This window comes from Ascaphus truei, chromosome 9, assembly GCF_040206685.1.
Source record: "Ascaphus truei isolate aAscTru1 chromosome 9, aAscTru1.hap1, whole genome shotgun sequence".
Taxonomy (NCBI): Eukaryota; Metazoa; Chordata; class Amphibia; order Anura; family Ascaphidae; genus Ascaphus; species Ascaphus truei.
This window is the reverse complement of record NC_134491.1, coordinates 28,470,881-28,490,900: the sequence shown is the minus strand read 5'-3', so window position 1 is coordinate 28,490,900 and position 20,020 is coordinate 28,470,881. Positions and strand designations below refer to the sequence as shown.

The 20,020-nt window shown below is 43.3% G+C and overlaps 1 protein-coding gene across 11 annotated transcripts in view; it reads right to left on the bottom strand.

Moving 5' to 3' along the window:
• Positions 1–20,020, bottom strand: part of CAPN3 (calpain 3) — a 111,858-nt gene that overhangs the window by 32,949 nt on the left and 58,889 nt on the right. For 5 of the 11 annotated variants that reach the window (XM_075614145.1, XM_075614150.1, XM_075614148.1 and 2 more), the window contains 5 exons: positions 17,402–17,571; positions 10,878–10,889; positions 9,545–9,753; positions 8,341–8,377; positions 5,036–5,053 (listed from right to left, as the gene is read on the bottom strand). In XM_075614145.1, the coding sequence (XP_075470260.1) occupies positions 5,036–5,053; positions 8,341–8,377; positions 9,545–9,753; positions 10,878–10,889; positions 17,402–17,571 (446 nt within the window). The remainder of the gene's footprint in view (positions 1–5,035; positions 5,054–8,340; positions 8,378–9,544; positions 9,754–10,877; positions 10,890–17,401; positions 17,572–20,020) is intronic. The other 6 variants (XM_075614149.1, XM_075614147.1, XM_075614155.1 and 3 more) reach the window with 2 other exon arrangements.

Below are 20,020 nucleotides of genomic sequence, written 5' to 3'. Positions count from 1 at the left end.
GATATATTTGGTGTTATTTTCATGTTCCATTATATGCTTTGGTTTTGAAGCCAGAATACTTTGATAAATATAGCACATTGGCCCATATTTATCAAAGAGGCGCTATTCTACAGAACACCTTCCTGCACCAGAAGATACCATACAGTTCATGCACTTGAATGGACCAGAAGGTATTTTATGGAATAGCACTGGTGCGGTTAGTGAGTACTATGGGGCCTATGCAGTAAGTGTTCACAAGCGACTTATTGAGAACTTATCGCCCAAAATGCCTACTCCGATTCTGTAAGCGTCGATAAGTGGGCGATAAAAGACTAAATCGCCCCCAAAAAATTCCTTTAAAAAAAATTGCAGTGAGCGTCGATAAGCCACATATCGGCAGGTTCTGAAACTCGTGCAATTCTAGTAGCAGTGACTATCTTATCGAGGCCTATTGCGGCTCTAGAATGGCGAGTTGTTCCCAAAATCCTCATGCCAGGAAAAGTTGGCGTGAAGGTGGTGAGAACGTGCCGGTAAGCGGCGAGACGGGACATAGAAAAAAAATAAATGATTTTTTTTCTGCATCGGATTGATGTCGGGGGGTCTCCAGAGCTGATACCCATTAATATCAGCCCCGGAGACCCCCGGCATTAATCCCATGCAATAAAAATGCATTTACAGGCAACTTCATTACCTTAGTGGCTAACCGCTAAGGCAATGAAAGGGTTAAACCCTCCCGCTACCCACCAAGGGCTAAATAACCCCTTCACCAACCCCTCGCTACCCACAATAAACACTAATAGCCATCTCCTCTACCCCCACTTGATTGATACCAGAGGCTGCGGGTGTCCGTGGGTCCACAAGTGGTCCCCGCATGTGTCTGTGGGCCCTGGTGTGGACTCCACGGGTCCACAGGTGGTCCCTGTGGGTGTCTGTGGGTCCACAGGTGGTCCTTGCGGGTGTCTGTGGGCCCTTGGGTTGTCCCCGTGGGTGTCCGTGGGTCCACAGGTGGCGTCTGTGGGTGTCTGGGGGCCTTCGGGTGATTCCTACAGGTCTCTGGAGGCCCTTGGGTGGTTCCCATGGGTGTCGTGGGGTCCTCGTGGTCTCCGGGGGTGCCGGGTATCAAGGGGCCCTCGGGTGGTTCCCACGGGTGTCATGGGGTCCTTGGTGATCTCCTTGGGTGTCCGGGGGTGCTCCAATTTGTGATTTAGTTGAGCTGACAGTTTCTCCATTAACCTGACCTCGTTCACTCTTGATTACAGTGCGCTTAGATGGGACATTTATTTTCTTCCAAGCCACATCTATAGAGCAGTGTGCCGCTGTTAAGATAAAGGAGACCAATTTTCTCGTGGCGGTCTGTAAGTTATCTATAGGCTCGGTCAGCAAAAGGTCAGCGGGTCCAACGGAACTCCCAGCTCTGTGATCTCCTGGATCATACCCTGGACCATAGTCCAAAAATTCTGCATCTGTGGACATGTGCACCAAATATGCACCATATCTCCTCTCAGGCCGCACCCTCTCCAGCATAGATCCGGTGTTCCCGGCAAGATCTGGCTCAGCCTACCTGGGGTTAAGTACCATTGCAATAACATTTTGTATATATTTTCCTTTGTTGTCGTACAAATTGAAGTTTTAGCTGCCGATTCCCAGATATCCTCCCAGTCGTCTCTATATATTTGAGGTCTGTCGCCCATTTCAACATATAATTATGATCTTGGGCCGCCTTTGATGATGCTATTCCCGTGTATATTCCCGAAATCCGGCCTCTCTGATGGGTGCCTTGTTTGCATAACATTTCAAATTTAGTTAATTTAGAGAAACATGCTTTCTGTGAGATTGTCTGCAGAAAGTGTCTGATCTGCAGGTATCTAAAAGGCTGCAGATCTTGTATTTGGTATTTCTTTTGCAGAACCTGATAAGACAGGATCTACCCTTCTCCCATCAGATCAGCTGCTATTTTTATATTTAAATCCCTTAGTTGCGTGCCATATTTTTGTGAGCAGCCTGGGGGTGGGGGGAGTCTGGGTTTTCAAATATAGGGGTTAATAGAGACGGAGTTGAGGACAAATAGTATTTCCTCTTGTTTCTGGACCATACCTTCCATGTACACATCATCGGTCCCAGGTCTAGCCTTCACGCTAGCATCTCTCCTCCCCGCTGGGACCATAGTGCTGTCGAGAGAGAGAGAGAGGACTTGCATAGAAGGACACGATCTCCAGCCAGCAGCAAGTTGCTGGGTCGTTGTTCCACATCACTACTTGTTTTAGTTGGGCCGCTAATGTCCGGTACCCCTATGCCTCCGCTTGCTCTAGGGGCTAGCATTACCGACCTTGCCACTCTTGGTCTGCTGTCTTTCCATATAAATTGGAAAACTCGATTCTGAATATTTTTGAGCTCAGAGAGAGGGACAATTACCGGGAGGGTTTGGAAGAGATATAAAAGTCTTGGGGGAATATTTATTTTGACTGAGGCAATTCTTCCTAACCAGGATATCTGGTATTTGTTCCAAGTCAGCAGGTCTTTTTGAATTTCTTTCAAAAAGGGGTGGGAAGTTACTTTTGTACAGAGATTGATATGAGTAATTGCTTTCTATACAATGTAATATATTAAGACAGAGGTTACTAAAGATGCAACTATGCTTATGTCTATAAGATGGATGTTTTCATAAACTACTGCAGGTGTGCGCAGTCTTTCTCCCCTGCGTCCCCCTGCCAGCTCTTTCCCCCCCCCCCCTCCTCATGCCCCCCATCCTTACTGTGGCTCCGGCGCTCTGACGGCACAACGTCATGTTGCCATGGCAATGTGGCATCACGTGACCCCACGGCGTCATTTGACGCCGTCTCCAAATGCCGTCTGAGCCAAGGTAAGTGAAGTTTACAGAGGCCTTTGCCGCTCCCCTGGTATTTAATTTAAATGCCTTCGGGATGCGTGTGGGGCCTCTATAAACCCGCACCCTCCCCCCCCCCCCGCAGAGAATCTCACGCCCCCCCCAGTTTGCACACCCCTAAACTACAGTATGAGCATTCCAGATAGATGTCTCTTGAACTTTACTCTCTGCCGAAAAGGATTAAAACTATCCATTTGGTAAGAAATGGTAAAATGAGTTCCACTCTTTATACCGATGTTTTCCAACAAGTGAAATAGTTTCCTGCTTATTTTGAATCTACCAATTTTCAAGTTGCCTGTTCCAGGTTACCAGATCAATGAACTATTTTTCATCAAAGAAAGTCACTGCCAGAGAGAGCTTTGCTTTTTTTTAATGTTATTTTCATTGGGAGAAACAGGACTTAAAACATTGATGCCACAGTATTATGTCCAAAACTATCATGAATGCTCTGGCAAAAATATTTGCATAAACTCAAATTTTAAGGTTTAAAGCACAATTCGGATTAATTATCCTCACTAGAAAGCATTTCATATTGGTAATACATGGGTAAAATTGTATTAAGTTGTACAGTAACTAGAAGACGTTAATTAAGTATACCATTAATTCTCTTATAAACAACTATTAGGCATTGTTTAAAATGTTGGCTTTTATTTATTAGCCTCCAGCTTCTAATCTGGTGCAAAAATTGCTCTTAATTGTTTTTTTTCACTTGATATATTTGGTGTTATTATCATGTTCCATTATATGCTTTGGTTTTGCAGCCAGAATACTTTGATAAATATAGCACATTGGCCCATATTGATCAAAGAGACGCTATTTTACAAGACACCTTCCTGCACCAGACGATACCATAAGTTCATACACTACGTTAGGAGACTTATAGACACAGAGGAGTAAAGGAGCATTTATTAATTGTGCAAGTCACAAAGGTCAGTGCTTAATGAGGCATCGTCCACCCCAGCAGTATTGCAGTTGCAGAGGGCACCTAGTGATAATTTTTTTTATCGAGCCTTGCTGGACTTGACCTTACCCTTGCTGCACCACAGGATAGGAATATTAAAGTTACACACCTACTAGGTTATCATCTTCATGTCACTACTAGAGATGTGCGACACTCTACAAAAGGCAGTCAATCCACTGTGCCCAAATATGGCCACTGGTATCCGCCAACCTCCAGGGGCCAAAAAAAAAGCAAGCAATGGCTATTGGTTCCATATTTGTAGTTCTTTGGTGTAAAACAACAGCACAAAATCTACAAATATCTTGGGAACCGGGGGTCCTTAGACGTTAGGGGACCACGTATCGGCTCCAAAGGACCCCCTGGTTCAGGTACATATGAAAATAATCGAATAAAGAAGGATACGGAATGCAGATGGAAAAGGGGAGGAGAAGGGGAAGTAGAGAGAGAGACTGAGGGGAGAGAATCAAATACGGAGGTGTCACACATTGTCTAGGAGTCATCAAAGTGTGACAGGCGTTTCATGACTCCCAGTCAGTATTGGTTATTCATATCTAAGGCCCTTAATGAAGGATCGCGGTGGGGTGACCCATATGAGAGGTTCATGAATCCCAATATGAAAAAGAAAGAGACAGAGAAATTACAGTATGTGAGTTTATGATTTTTTGTTTCTTCAAATTCACATACTCCCCATCGTTAAAAAAAAACAATGGATTTTAGGCCAAACCAAACTTTAATAAATATTTAGAGGGAAAACCAAAACAGCAGGGCATCTACTGTATATGAATGAATACAATGATGTGTGTTGTAGAGCGGAATTGCCATATACCGCTCAGGAACTTCATTCTGGCCCTTATAAACAGGGCCCAAATATGCAAGTACATAGGATGGGAAATGCATAGGAACAATCAACAATGAAACGACAGATGGAAAATGAGTACTGGTTAAGATAGCAAACAGAATGAGGAGGGTGGAAGAGGGAGAATCTTTATACCACTATATACACTTGACACATGCCCATACAAACCAAACGGGTCCCAGAGACACTGCTATTAATCAGCTTCACTCCTAAGAAGTACTTTAGTAGAAGTAGCTGTTGCAAACTATTGGTAATCTGCAGAACCCAGGCAGATTGTACAGCATTAACCTTTACTGAAATAGCTTGCACATGCAATGCATACATGCCGTGCTTATTGCAGCTAAAGAAGACTCACCTTGGCTTTTTTCTTTTTCTGGACAAAAAATGAAACAAAACATATATGTATAAAATGACAATGATTGGTATTGTATTGTTCTAACTATATTCATCTAAATTTGTGTCAGAGGAGCTGCTCTGGAACCATTAACATAAGTCTCTTCCTTTCTTACAACAAGTTACAGTGTAGCATCCATTAAAATACATAAGCTTGATGTATTACATATCATTGGCTGGGCAGACAAAACAGTAAGAGTAAGTGATGACAAATAACTAACCTGCTACTGTTCTAATTGCTACATTATATGAGAACTGGGCTTTAGCAAGAATAGCCCTTTACAACTGAAAAAGTGCTGGCTATGTTGGCATTTCTTCTGTAGGACCAGAAGTGACCACTGGGGCCATGATTTACTGCTCTTACAAGAAGTTAACACATTTCCGGTGAAGAATGAACTTTAATTTCAATGACCGAGCCATTTCAACTCTACTTATAAGTACAGTATGTTGATTAAGTGACTTGACCGAGCTTTGAGGACCTTGGCCTAAATGAGTTACGTGTTAGTCACGTGTTTACTGTACTTCTGGCCCACCATAACCTTGTTAGAGAGCCAAGAGGGATGAGTGAGGAGATAGGGCAGCTTTGCCTGTGCAAACTCCTGTTCAGCAAATAGTGATATCACAAAGAAATGAGTAGCCAGCAGAAATCCAACCCCTGTCAGGTCTCAGTTCACCATATTTCCAAACATAAAAAATATCACTACTATGATCTTATCATAATACTATTGGTGTTAGAAAAATAGTGGTCCTGTGCCCAACTTGAAAAAGGTCTACATTTAGTAAGTATCGGGGCAAAGCTCAATAGACTGTATTTCAGAAAGATTTAAGGAAAAAGGATGCTGTAACAATACGAATGAAGGAAGACTAGATCCGTAGTTCAAAGCTCTAGCAGCCATATTAGTCCTGAAAAAATTCTGATTTGTTAGACGTTGTGATACTTTTTAGAGTCAACAGAGCTTTCAAAAACACATAGGTTTCTTCTTCATGGTATTACAACCCACAGTTGGGAGGGATGACGGTATAGTAATAATTAGTAGACAAAAAGCCTGAGCACACAAAAAAGAAAATGATGCTTCCAGTATATTGCATAATGAGGTCACATAGATTACCAATGTTTCCGTTATAACGGACCTTCATCAGGACTGATTGTTTTTGGTGTGCTTTATTTTCCCTAGAAATTGCTGATTTGTGCACGTGAAAATATATTCTTCCGGCTGTCCGCACAAGAGGCCCGTACTGGTAATACCTTCCTTTTTTTGCTATTATTTATTTATACATTTATATTTGAGGTGTGCAATTTTGGTGTATTTTTTGTCTATGTTAATGACAAAAACAAAGCAACATTTTCCTTGCTACAAACTTTTGTGCAATCCAATGTTACATGGAAATATTGATTTAGAAGTATATTAACATATTAAACAGGCAACACATAGCAGCGCTTAAAATAAAGTGAAAGATTTTCTAATGATAGAGTTGGTGATGATAAACCAGTGTTTCGAACCATCATGCTGCCAGTGTTTGTCTCGGGTTAATTTCCCTAAGGGAAAAGGAGCGGCTCGTTCAGTCAAGGCACTGACTGAGAATAACGACACGAAGTTTAAATTAGGGGAACCTGGTTCAATTCCCTGTGTCAGCTCCTTGTGACCTTGGGCAAGTCACTTTATCTCCCTGTGCATCAAGCACCAAAAACATAGATTGTAAGCTCACCTGGGCAGGGACTGTGTCTGTAACATTCCTATATGCTGTGTACCGTGCCCTATACTGTAATTGTGAAGCGCTTTGCGTCCCATTGGAAGAAAAGCGCTATATGAAATAAAGTTATCTCTTTCCGGCTTTGTTTAGATTTGCACCTTGGTTTTGGGAGGTTATAAGAATAGCCAGCTACTATAGAAATCGGAGAGATGCTATATAAAACTTAGTCCAAGGCCAGAGCCAAATGAATTACTAACAATTCTAATGTCACAAATGACATTCACAACCCAAGATGGCCACGTCATTACTTTGTAGAAGATATTAAAGCAGCAATATCCCTCACTTTGTTTTTGTTGAGTGGCCTGAAGCAGTGGGATCCCAGTATAGATTTGCAACATTTCTACATTGGGAGACCCCCAATCCTGGAGAAATGTTACAATTTAAGAAAAATACTTTGGCCCTCTTCTTAGGTGACAACTGGGCAACATCCAGCCTATCAGCTAATCAGTAGTTGTGACCTCATTGTGTCATAGTTCATGTGACCGGCTCGTCTGCATCCTCCTCTCTATGGGCACTTTAAGTTACTGGCAGTACTGTACATTGGAGGTAAACTATTTTCTGGACTCGGGGCTTTCATTTATAGGAAAATGGCTGTCCTGCTCTGGGGGACGTGTAAGTTCAAACAGTTGGGGGGAGGGGAAGGATGGGGGGGGGGTAATTAAATACTTGATTGCTGCTTTAAGTCCATGTCAATTACAAGATTTTTGAATAGCTCCTTAAGTGTGTACACACTTTAAGCAACATTTTAAAAAGTGATAACATGCGATTTAAATGCTCAAACGTTTATAGAAAAGAAAACTACCTCAGTTGTCATAGAACAATTATTGAGGAATGTGTGTCTTCTCATTTGTTTTCATTTGAATTGTAAATGTTATAAATAGTGTAAAACCTATGCTAATAGCATGTGTTCTGCAGGTTAGTATCATCGTTATTTCTTAATCAACTCTACCCTTATTTTTTTTAGAATTCTTCTTTAAAGTTGAACTTAGAAGTATTGATAGAATAAACCACGTTTTCTTTAAAAAAAAAAAAAGGAGGACCATATATATATGTCAATAAAAAGGTAATTCTTTACCACCTAGGACCACTACACTTCAACCACTGCACAGTATAAAGCTTTGTCAGATGTGCAGTATTTAATTAAGGGAACTATTATTTGCTAAGCATTCTTCCGCTGACAAGTTGCTGTGCTGGAAGACACCATATAGCCTATTGAAGTGAATGAACTGTAATGTTTCCCACCCCAGGAGGTGTCTTATAGCAGAAGACGGCTTAGTAAATATGGGTACGGTCTCCTCTATAATTATTTTGCCTAATGATACACATTGTGGAGCAACAAAGTGAAAGTCTTGATTTGTTATTCCACAATTGAATTTCCCAATTCTTCAAGCAGCATGAAAAGAGTTTTGCAATCATTTTTTCTACTTCTTCCCTAGTGTCTTTATTATATTATATACTGTATTCACATTATATACTGTATAGTACACAATTTTTTTTTTTTTTTTAAATACTTACACTCGGTCGGTCAGCTTCAATCTTGTTTTCGACTTCCCTGAAAAAATGCATGGAAAAAATAATAATAATACTTTTAGCATCACTTACAAACAAATAGTGCATCAAAACTCTAGTGGTGCCTATCTGTGACTGATCTAGTCTGTAAACTTTAACAATTCAGTATTTTGTGAATTAATTGAAAGCAGCACACTTGTAGAATTTCATTATCCACTCCCCCCCCCAACTTATATTTACTGTTTTTGTTGCCAGTTTTACTTCCTGGATATTTAAACCAGCAGTGCGCAAAGTGGGGGGCGCGAGAATTTTCTGGGGGCGGTGCGGCATTGCAGGGGCCCCCGCGCTCTTCCCCAAAGGTCGGGGGATCACATGAGGCCTCTACAGCTCTAAGCTTAACTTGTCTCTGCAGGCGTCAGGACTCGTGTCCATGGCAACGCGGCATCAAATGACGATGTGTGGTCATGTGATGTGACATCACACACGTCAATTCACGCCGCGCAAGGTAAGGGGGGGGCGCGCACCACCAGAGCAGAAGAGGAGCAGCAAAAAAAGTTTCTGCGCCCCTGATTTAAACAGTCATCCCCACAATGATATTGCGGCTGTGGGACCTGTGAGATCTGACGGCCATTTTGCTTTCCCTAAAGGAGGCGGATCTTAACCGGTAAGTATCTCCCTTCATTTCCTCGTTGGCTCCATGATAGGGTGACTGTGTACAGTAAATATGATTACATTCCAATTTATGGTATTGTGTATTGTACACAATTTTATTGTACTTGTTGTACATATAGTACAGCACTTTCCCAATGGTGGAACATAATAATGAATATATATTTATATTACTATACTTTGTACTTGGAGGAAACCACAGAAAATAGTGCATTTGCTCTGAAAAGGTGACAGATGCGGAAAGAACCTCAGTAAACTATTTATAATTTAATATTATTATTATTTTAACAAATCTTCCCTTAAAAACCATATAATTTTATTCTGAGTCTCAGAGACAAGTGACTTGGCTAAGGTCATGTGGAACATATGGTTTTAATTAAACTAGGAGCAAGCATTAACACCTTGACCACAAGGAAGCACTTCCATTTAGAATGTATACTTGTATCTTCCTAGTTCTTGACACTGTTAATTCATACTGTACAGAAGTGTGTTCCCAGATAACTAGGATATGAACAATGAAGAGAGAAACCCAGAAACATACTCAGAAATGTTTCTTTTCTCAGAGAACACCCTCAGAATAAACTCTCCTTCCTGGTGCGGATCAAAGGTCGATGGTATGATGACGTATTCACTAGGTGGTAAGCGGAAGCGCTGCGAGACCTCTCTCATGTTGATGTATGACTTGCACCTATCCTTGGAAGTATTGTAAAGGAAGAAGTCCTTTTGTAGGTGCTGCTTGTTGCCGTGCATCTGGAGAAAAGCAAACATGTTAGCATCAAGAACTAACTTAACCAACTTAAATGGGGGACGTTGATCGAAAATATCTCATATTACACATTTTGTTTCATGTAAATTACGTTATTTCACACACACACACTTTAACACATTTAAAGGAACATTCAGGAACCAAACAGGGACATAGGTCCATATTAACTAAGCAGTCTTCTGGCCCTAAAATATACCTTGCACACAATTGACTTGAATGGGGTTTAAGGTGTTTTCCAACGTATCCCAATTTATACAGCCAGGACACCATACATTACTTGAATTGTGTCTACATAAGGCAAAACTGGTGCGATAATATACAGCAGGTGTACTAAAGAAAGCAAATCATATTACTGTACTTTCAAATATGTTTTTTTTTTAATTTATACACGTGGGGCTGTGTTTGCCTCAGAATAACACTGGTCCTGCACTTTGAATATGTCAGTACATACTGTAACACCTGTATTGGAACAGACTAAACAGTTTTTAGTTATCCTCATAGGTTTTAATGCAGCTTCACTAATTGAAGACAGCACTTTCCTATTCATCTTTTTTTCTTTTGTCCAGAATCCACACATCTTACTGATTAGGGTCTTTGGAAACATTTTTTATGTCCAAGGAAGAACTCAAAAGTACAGTAGGGGTTTAAGAATGGATCAACAGAAGTATTGAAAGACAAAAACATGCAGATGAAAAACAAAGACAATAGAGATGAGTGGGACGGTGCTGTATGTAGTGTAGGGTCAAAAATTAGAAACAGAATTACCACAAAATAAAAATAAATGAACAATCATTTTCAACCCTATCTCCAGGGAACCCGAGAAAGATTCTTTTAAAAATAGGCAACGACAACGCCATTCATTTGTGAATTAAACGCAGTCTCGCATATGTTAATTCCTTGGTTTATTCCTAAAATGTGAGTTATCTAGGGTTCCCTAAGCAGAGGTTTGAAAAACAACCACTGAATTAGACTATACATTGCAATAACAGAGGATTAAACAAGCGCTCATGCACAATTCATAGGAGTTACAACACTGCAAACTGGGTCATTTAGCTAGGAACAATGAGCAAGCCTTTCCCGCTACTTATCCTTTCACGTCATACAGTACCTCTTTTGGAACCTTGGAAAGGGAAAAAAGGGAGAATGTAAGGAAAAAAACTGAGAAAGTATGAAAGAAACAAAGTTGTGTAAGGGAACATGAGCAGTGTGTAAAACAACAAACAAAAATTATGTTATATAAAAAAAAGATTATCAGGTTGACCTCCTCTATCTTGACAGCCGCTAGGTGCTCAATCGCAGCGGCTTGGAAACAAATAAAAGCACCCTCCAAAAGGACAGTTGTTAATAGAATAAACCCGGTCATGAGCATGGAAAGGCTCACAGCCATGCTAAAGCAGAGGATGCCCCAATTTTACAAAACCTGGGAACCATGGCCTGGCGTCGGGGGCCCACCTCTCCTACAGATCCTGGCCCTAAATTGAGCCTCACCTGGCTGGATGGGAACGGAAACGCCCGAATTCCCACCTTCCATCAGATCCCCCCCTCTTCCCTCCCCCCCCATCTCTCTTTGTCTTTCCCACCCCTCCCCCTTCCTTTGTCTACCTTTCAACCTACCTCTAAAAATAGAAAACGGGTTATTGGATCTGACTTGTATAACCCGCACTCATGTGCCTATGACTTCACTGTTAATGTTACAATGTCACCATTTTTTGTATTTCTGCTACAAGTCTCCAATAAAGGAAAAAAGATTATCTGCTCAAACAGTCTTGAGTTTGACACTATAGCTGTACAACAGGAGAGGTTCAGTTAAAGCCTGATGAGTAAGGCCGAGTCCATAGAAGGACAGGCCGCGCTGAGCCGTGCGGACGCTCCGCGTTGAGCCCCTGCATCCTCAATGAGGATGTCTTGAGAGGGGGCTCACGCGAGCGTCCGCAGGCGTGCGGAGGCGCTGGATTTTTCAGCCGACAGTCAAGCTGTTTTTCAGCGCGCTGTCGGCTGAAAACATCCAATCAGCGCGGAGCAGCGTCAACGTCATGGCGCCGTGACGTTGACGTCGGTGCGTTGCGGGTGATTGGCCCAGCGACGTCACTGCCCCGCCTCCCTCAGTCTCCCCCCGCCTCCGATCGCGCCCGCTGGCTCGCCTGCATGGACATGAAATCGCGCAGCCTCAGCGCGGCTCCGATCTGCTCACCCCTCTATGGCCCCAGCCTAAGATTTGTTCGATTGTGCTGAAGGAGTGGCTCAGTGAGTAAAGGTACTGACTCTGATAACAATGACACTGACTGATAACAATGACACTGACTGATAACAATGACACTGACTCTGATAACAATGACACTGACTCTGATAACAATGACACTGACTGATAACAATGACACTGACTCTGATAACTATGACACTGACTCTGATAACAATGACACTGACTCTGATAACAATGACACTGACTCTGATAACAATGACACTGACTCTGATAACAATGACACTGACTCTGATAACAATGACACTGCCTGATAACAATGACACTGACTCTGATAACAATGACACTGACTGATAACAATGACACTGACTCTGATAACAATGACACTGACTCTGATAACAATGACACTGACTCTGATAACAATGACACTGACTCTGATAACAATGACACTGCCTGATAACAATGACACTGACTCTGATAACAATGACACTGACTCTGATAACAATGACACTGCCTGATAACAATGACACTGACTCTGATAACTATGACACTGACTCTGATAACAATGACACTGACTCTGATAACAATGAAACTGACTCTGATAATAATGACACTGACTCTGATAGCATTGACTCTGATAACAATGACACTGACTCTGATAACAATAACACTGCCTAATAACAATGACACTAACTATGATAACAATGACACTGACTCTGATAACAATGATACTGACTCTGATAACAATGACACTGCCTGATAACAATGACACTGACTCTGATAACCATGACACTGAGTTAAAGCAGCGGAACCTGCTTCAACTCAGTGTCATTGTTATCAGAGTCAGTGTAATTGTTATCCAATTCCCACTGTCAGCTCCTTGTGACCTTGGGAACGTCACTTTATCTCCCTGTGCCTCAGGCACAAAAAACGTAGATTGTAAGCGCTACGGGGCAGGGACCTGTGTCTGTAAAATTCCTATGTGCATTGCTGCTTACTATATTGTCATTGTGAAGCACTGTGAGACCCATTGGGAAAAAGTGCTATATGAAATAAATGTATTACATAGTTACATAGTAGATAAGGTTAAAAAAGGACATACAGCCATCAAGTTCAACCTATCCTAACTTTAGATGACAAATACTTATCCTATATTTGAATTTACTGATGAATGCAGAGGAAGGAAAACAAAACCCCCCAGTGAAATATCATCTAATGATATCTCATAAGGGGAAAAATAAATTCCTTCCTGACTCCAAATAATGGCTAGTAATCAGATGACTCCCTGGATCAACATTACATTACTTATTTGGTATATCCCTGTATACCTTTCCTTTCTAAAAATATGGCCAACCTTTTTTGCAGCTTATCCCAGGCTGTGCTGAAAAGCTGTGTAATGCAGCAAGCATTAGCTTATAAGGGTTCCATGTAAAAATGGATTTGAGGCAAAGGGCAACACTGTGCGCTCATTTACATGTAATTTCCCAGAATCCCTTGCTGCAGTAGAAGCACTGTATGCTAGGTAAAAAGTATGTTTGCTAGGTAGCACTCCACAACCAAGCAAATTTATGAAACTAATGATAAAGTGCATGGGAACAGGGAGTAACTTGTAACCCCCAAGGGAATCAGTAATATATACAGGGGTCCCCAGCACACAATTCAAGGAGAAAAACAGACAAAATGGCAATGAAAAAGTCAAGGATGTATTGAAAATAATAGCAGCTACAAAGTCAGCCCTAATACAGGGTCTGGAAAGTACCTCTCATGGAGCAAAACAAAACGCAGGGAGGAGAGGGGAAATAAGGGGAATGAAACACTAAAAAACAAGGGAGAGGGAAAACAACGTACAAAACACGTAAAGACCGAGGTGATAAAAATATAGGGGGGCGACGTTTCGGAGCCACAGATGCCCCTTAATCATGCCTGTTCCCACAGACTAAAGCAGCCTATGGTACTTCCCTAATTTACACACTTCCAGCCAAACAAGGTAAGTGTTAATAAATGGACCTAATAGACCTAGTCTAGGTAATCACAGTGAGCGTGTCCTATAGATGTAAGAACATATACAGTAACTCAAAAGTAACTAAGCATACAAGCTATGTTAACAGGCTACCAACTTAGCAAAATCCTATGCATCAAAGTAACCAACTGATCACTAAATGGTAGCAAAAAGGACGCAGAGATAAGTAAACAAGACAAAAATAGAACAGTACGAATCCTGTGCTTGGGTTCGCGTCCGTGGCTCTCACCGAGTGGTCTGTGATGATCCCGGTCAAAGGTGACACTTTGTGCTCATTGGCATGTAATTTCCCAGAATCCCATGCTGCATATATATATATATATATATATACACATATATATACACATACATATACATATATACACACACACACACACACACACACACACACACACACACACACACACACACACACACACACACTGTGCACTTTTGGGCTTATTTATCCAAGTTTCCTGGCTACTGTACAAAAGTTGAGAAAGCAGGTTTTAAAAAAAGCATCACATTTAGAATCAGATCAAAGGTATCCTATTTCTTTCTTAGTGTTTTGCTGATTACAGGCCTTTGATTAAAAAAAAATATCTTGGATTTTGCAAGTCCATAGTTACATGTCATTTCAATCATAGCAGTTAGACAAACAAGTAGTTTTTTTTTGTGCCACATCTACTAATCTGTGCTACCTCCATGAGACACCTTTCAGCATGGCTTTGTAAATATGGCATCTTACAGTCCACACAAGTGTTTGGCTCTAAGGGGTTATCTGGACCAGAATGTGTTTTATGGAGTAACACCGCTTAGTGAATATGGCCATATATGGCCTATTTACTTTAACAGGTCGTACTTAAGGTGTCTTCCAGCATGGAAAGTATCTTATTGAGTTGCTGCTCTTAGTAAAATTATATGGCCCATAACTTTATGCTTATAAATAGCATGTGTCATTATGTACTTATAAACAGTATACCATTCAGATGCCATTATTATCTTTAATTAAGGGTTCAAAAGGAGCAGAGGGTAAAAAAATAATTATAGGTGGCCCCCCAAAATTGCTGTATATTCCACAATGAACAATGTACAGTATGTGCTACATTTCTTATCATACAAAATCAGTGACTTAGCATTAAGACAATAGCTCAAGTCTTGACTGAAGTCTCTGCCCATTTAACCTCTTTCAGTTACTTGGAGGAATGGGTGCAGCGTGAGAAGACAGGTCTGAAGAACCCAGAATGGGGTTTCTCTCGATTTCTTCTGAAAAATCCAAAATCTCGCCTGCTTGCGAGAAGCAAAACCCTTAGATGAGCATTTCCAGGCAAAATACTATCTGCCAGCTGATTGAATGGTATGTGTGTGATGGTAGGGGATCCAGGGACCAGCATATTAAAGGTTAAGCCGAGTCGCTGGCCCCTACCTGTCCATCCCTGGGGCTCATCTGTCCACCAGACCCCGGATAAACCCCGTTTTAATATGCCCGGTAGCACCTTGCATACCCTGCAAATGTAAAGCTTTATTCCTGTGTGTGTCACAAAGAATACAAATGTGTTTGTAAATAAAGCATAGCCAAGGTCTCTGGACATGAGGGGCTGAGAAACCCTTTTGTGCAGCTTGCATGTCCGGAGAACTATCTATTGCTGGAACTGGAGGGGGAAGAGAGAGTGGCCGGGGGTGAAGAATGGGCCGGGGGCCATCCGCCCAAAAAGTGGAGCATTTGGCTGTTCCCTCAGACATAGCGGTGCCGAGCCCAGTGGGAGACATCTTGCCGGCCGGGGAAGCTTTTGCTGAGCTCCCGCTGGAGGCGCTGCTCCCATTGGCCTTTTCATACTTCCCTCCATGTCCTTGAACTCTCCTCCACCTGGCCTCCAGCCTGATTGGCCAATGTAGTTGAGCCCTCTCGCCCTGGTTCGTTCCCGTGCAGCTTCCGCGCTGTGATTGGTTGCCGCCCCATCTACCGGGATTTCTTATAGCAGTGGGGAATCTATGTAAGGGGAACCCGATCAGCGTTCCAGGAGTCAGTCTGATCCTAGCGTGGAGGTGAACCAAGCGATGTGCTCCGAGGCCGAGCCAGAGATTCCTGAAAACGAGGCTGGGTGACCAACCGAACGGGAGATTTAAAATTGCTTCTGTGCTGCGGGACGGTGAGTTGCCGGAGAAACAGAGAGCAGTACTTTTAAGTGGTAGATTTGAAAGTGCTCAGCTGCAAATCACACCACAGAGGTCTGGACGGTCTCCACTCCCACAGGAGTGGAAGCAAACCCCGGGTAACCCTTGGAAGTGGCGCCTGGCACCTACGTAGCTAGGACTCCACCCGCTTTTCCTGTCTTGGTGAGTGTAAGCTCTGTTTGTGATTTTGTGCTGTGAATAAATACTCTTTATTGAACTGCTTTGTCCTGTCTGGTGCCTTTATCCAGGTATTAAATTCTGGTCTCCCGTGACAATGTGAATATCTAATTTCACAAGACTTCTTTTTAATGCAGAATTTGCTCAGATTTGCCCAGTCGGAAAACAAGTTACGACCCAAATTCTAGTTTTTGCAAAGATTGGGCGACAACTGTTTAATGAATACAGCAAGATATGTTTCTGTGTGAAAATGTGCAGAATTATCAGGCTAACTCCAGGGATTGTGTGGTGTTTTCACAAAACCTTAAATACCTGAATGGTGCTCTGTTGCAGGGTACATGCAACTACACACGCGGGTTCTTTGGATAAGGCTTGTTTATTTTAGCCTTAAAACATACAGCACACCAAAAACAAATAGCTTCTCATCAGCAAACAAAAGAAAAATAGCTTATCTTCAGCATGTAAACGAAACAGGTTTTCTTCAGCGTGCAGGACACAACAGTTCATCAAAATGTACTTTGCAAACAGACCTTAAATCAAGTTGTTCTCTCTCCAGAGTTTCAGGGTATTTCCCTGCTTCAGACAGCATACAAAAAGACAGACCTTCTATCAGTAATCTCTTCAGTAACTTACTCCTCTCCTGATCAGCCAGCAGCATGTGTGCACATCCTGGGGTTTTTAACACACCTTGATTAGGCAGCTGGGATTCAACTAACTGCCATGAGCTTCCCAGCTGAAGTTAACCTCATAATTGCTGCACTGCAGACTAAACATATGTCTGCCAGGCATATAGCTGGTGGCTTTTATTTACCCTGTCACATGCTCCCACTGCCATATCTGTATAAAGTATCATGTGAAATGAGAAATCTCTTACCTAGCGATAAAAACACTCTAATTGCAGGCATGCCTCTCTCCTTTTGTCAAATCTCTAGTACCTGATCTGTCCTTATAGTCTCCATGGGAACCACGACCTGAAGTGAAGTGAATTACTGCCATAGCTTGGATGATATCAACCTTTATAAACACCAAGACAGTACTAACATGAAATAGTTAAAAGCTAAAAGAACAGCTACTGCTAATTTACCTCATAAATGGCAAAGCCAATAGTGAAAAGATTGGCTCCCGCCCTCCGATCTTTCCTACGATTCTTCTGCATTAAAGCCACCAAGAAGCTACAGACAACCTCGTTGTCATCAGGGTCATCATCCTCCTCCAGAAGCTTGAGACGATATTGAGGGTTGGTCCAATAAGTGTCTGCAACATTGTAAGTCAGGATGTCAGTAGCTGTAACAGGAACCCAGCGCAAGATGTACAAACCATGGATATTCCCACATTGTTCATTACAATGTTTGTCTGTCTGTATTGTTTCCAGGACATAAATGTAATTTTATTTTCCATATGTTAAATAATGAACAAAACAAATGTCTTTATTTGAGGACATTTGCTGCATAGTTTGGTACACATCTCTTTGCAGGCAGGGGCACTCAACTTCAGTCCTCAACCCCCCCAACAGGTCATATTTTCAGGATATCCCAGCTTCAGCACAGGTGGCTCAAACAGAGGTTCAGTCTAAGACTGAGTCACTTGTGCTGGAGCAGGGACCTGACCCGTTGGGGGGAGGGGGTTTGAGGACTGGAGCTGAGCAACCCTGCTATAGGGGATGGTTCTGAAGGGCTCAAGAATTTACTCAGTTATGTAGCATATGTAGCACAAAAGGGAACAGAACACACAAGTTTGTGCATTTAATACCAACACTTTAACCATTACAATGCACACACTTTGGACTTAGGAGCTTGTTTTTAAATATAATGACTTCATATTAAACTAATGTGCCTCTCTATACCACCAACAGGGCTGACAACAGGGGGGGAGAGCCGGGACAAGTATCCCAGGCCCAGTGACTGCGGGGGGCTTGGCCGGCTGGTGCGGGAAGTTCAGCCCGGCCTAACTTCTGTGTCCAGCTGTCGGGCCTCTGGTTGCCACTGGGGCCGAAAATGGGTCTGACTTCTGGGTGCACCCAGCTTCCAGCACGCACCAGCAGGAGAGAGAGGACAGCAGGCAGCAGTTGGGGAGAGCTGGGGAGCCAGTGCCTGGCCCCCGGGAAGCAGGAGGACCCCATACCTGAAAGTAATGTGGTTCAACCCTGGAGACCGGAGTGAAGTTCCGGATCCCAGCTGGGCCTGCCTTAAAGATTTATGCTAATGTGAGCGCCGTGAGGGTGCGCACATGCGCGGGCCTGCGTGAGTCACCATGACATCACTTATTGGATGCTTTTGGCGCAAATTCTGTATATTCTACCACTGTATAAAAGGGGTCCTTTTCTGACAGTCCTGTACTCTTGATAAAGCACTTTAAGGGTGCGAAATGCATAGGAGGTCTTCTCCTTTGGGTGATGTATTATTAATAAAGATTTTTTATTGTATTTAACCTGGCTCCCTTGGCAGTGTGCTGCTATTTTTTCGGTTGTCTTCAGCTCTGGAGACCCCCTACTTCAACACTATGTAGAACATTTTTTAATTAAACTGCGCGATCACCTGTAAGAGCTGTGCAGGGAGATGCAGCTCTCTCTGTACATGGAGATCGCCTGTAAGAGCTGTGCAGGGAGAGGCAGCTCTCTCTGTGCAGGGAGATCACCTGTAAGAGCTGTGCAGGGAGATGCAGCTCTCTCTGTGCAGGGAGATCGCCTGTAAGAGCTGTGCAGGGAGAGGCAGCTCTCTCTGTGCAGGGAGATCACCTGTAAGAGCTGTGCAGGGAGAGGCAGCTCTCTCTGTGCAGGGAGATCGCCTGTAAGATATGTGCAGGGAGATGCCGCTCTCTCTGTACAGGGAGATCGCCTGTAAGAGCTGTGCATGGAGATGTCGCTCTCTCTGTACAGGGAGATCGCCTGTAAGAGCTGTGCAGGGAGATGCCACTCTCTCTGTACAGGCAGATCGCCTGTAAGAGCTATGCAGGGAGATGCAGCTCTCTCTGTGCAGGGAGATCGCCTGTAAGAGCTGTGCATGGAGATGCCGCTCTCTCTGTGCAGGGAGATCGCCTGTAAGAGCTGTGCAGGGAGATGCAGCTCTCTCTGTGCAGGGAGATCGCCTGTAAGAGCTATGCAGGGAGATGCAGCTCTCTGTGCAGGGAGATGCAGCTCTCTCTGTGCAGGGAGATGCAGCTCTCTCTGTGCAGGGAGATCGCCTGTAAGAGCTGTGCAGGGAGATGCAGCTCTCTCTGTGCAGGGAGATCGCCTGTAAGAGCTGTGCAGGGAGATGCAGCTCTCTCTGTACAGGGAGATCGCCTGTAAGAGCTGTGCAGGGAGATGCCGCTCTCTCTGTACAGGGAGATCACCTGTAAGAGCTGTGCAGGGAGATGCCGCTCTCTCTGTGCAGGGAGATCGCCGGTAAGAGCTGTGCAGGGAGATGCAGCTCTCTCTGTGCAGAGAGATCGCCTGTAAGAGATGTGCAGGGAGATGCAGCTCTCTCTGTGCAGGGAGATCGCCTGTAAGAGCTGTGCAGGGAGATGCAGCTCTCTCTGTGCAGGGAGATCGCCTGTAAGAGCTGTGCAGGGAGATGCAGCTCTCTCTGTACAGGGAGATCGCCTGTAAGAGCTGTGCAGGGAGATGCCGCTCTCTCTGTACAGGGAGATCACCTGTAAGAGCTGTGCAGGGAGATGCCGCTCTCTCTGTGCAGGGAGATCGCCGGTAAGAGCTGTGCAGGGAGAT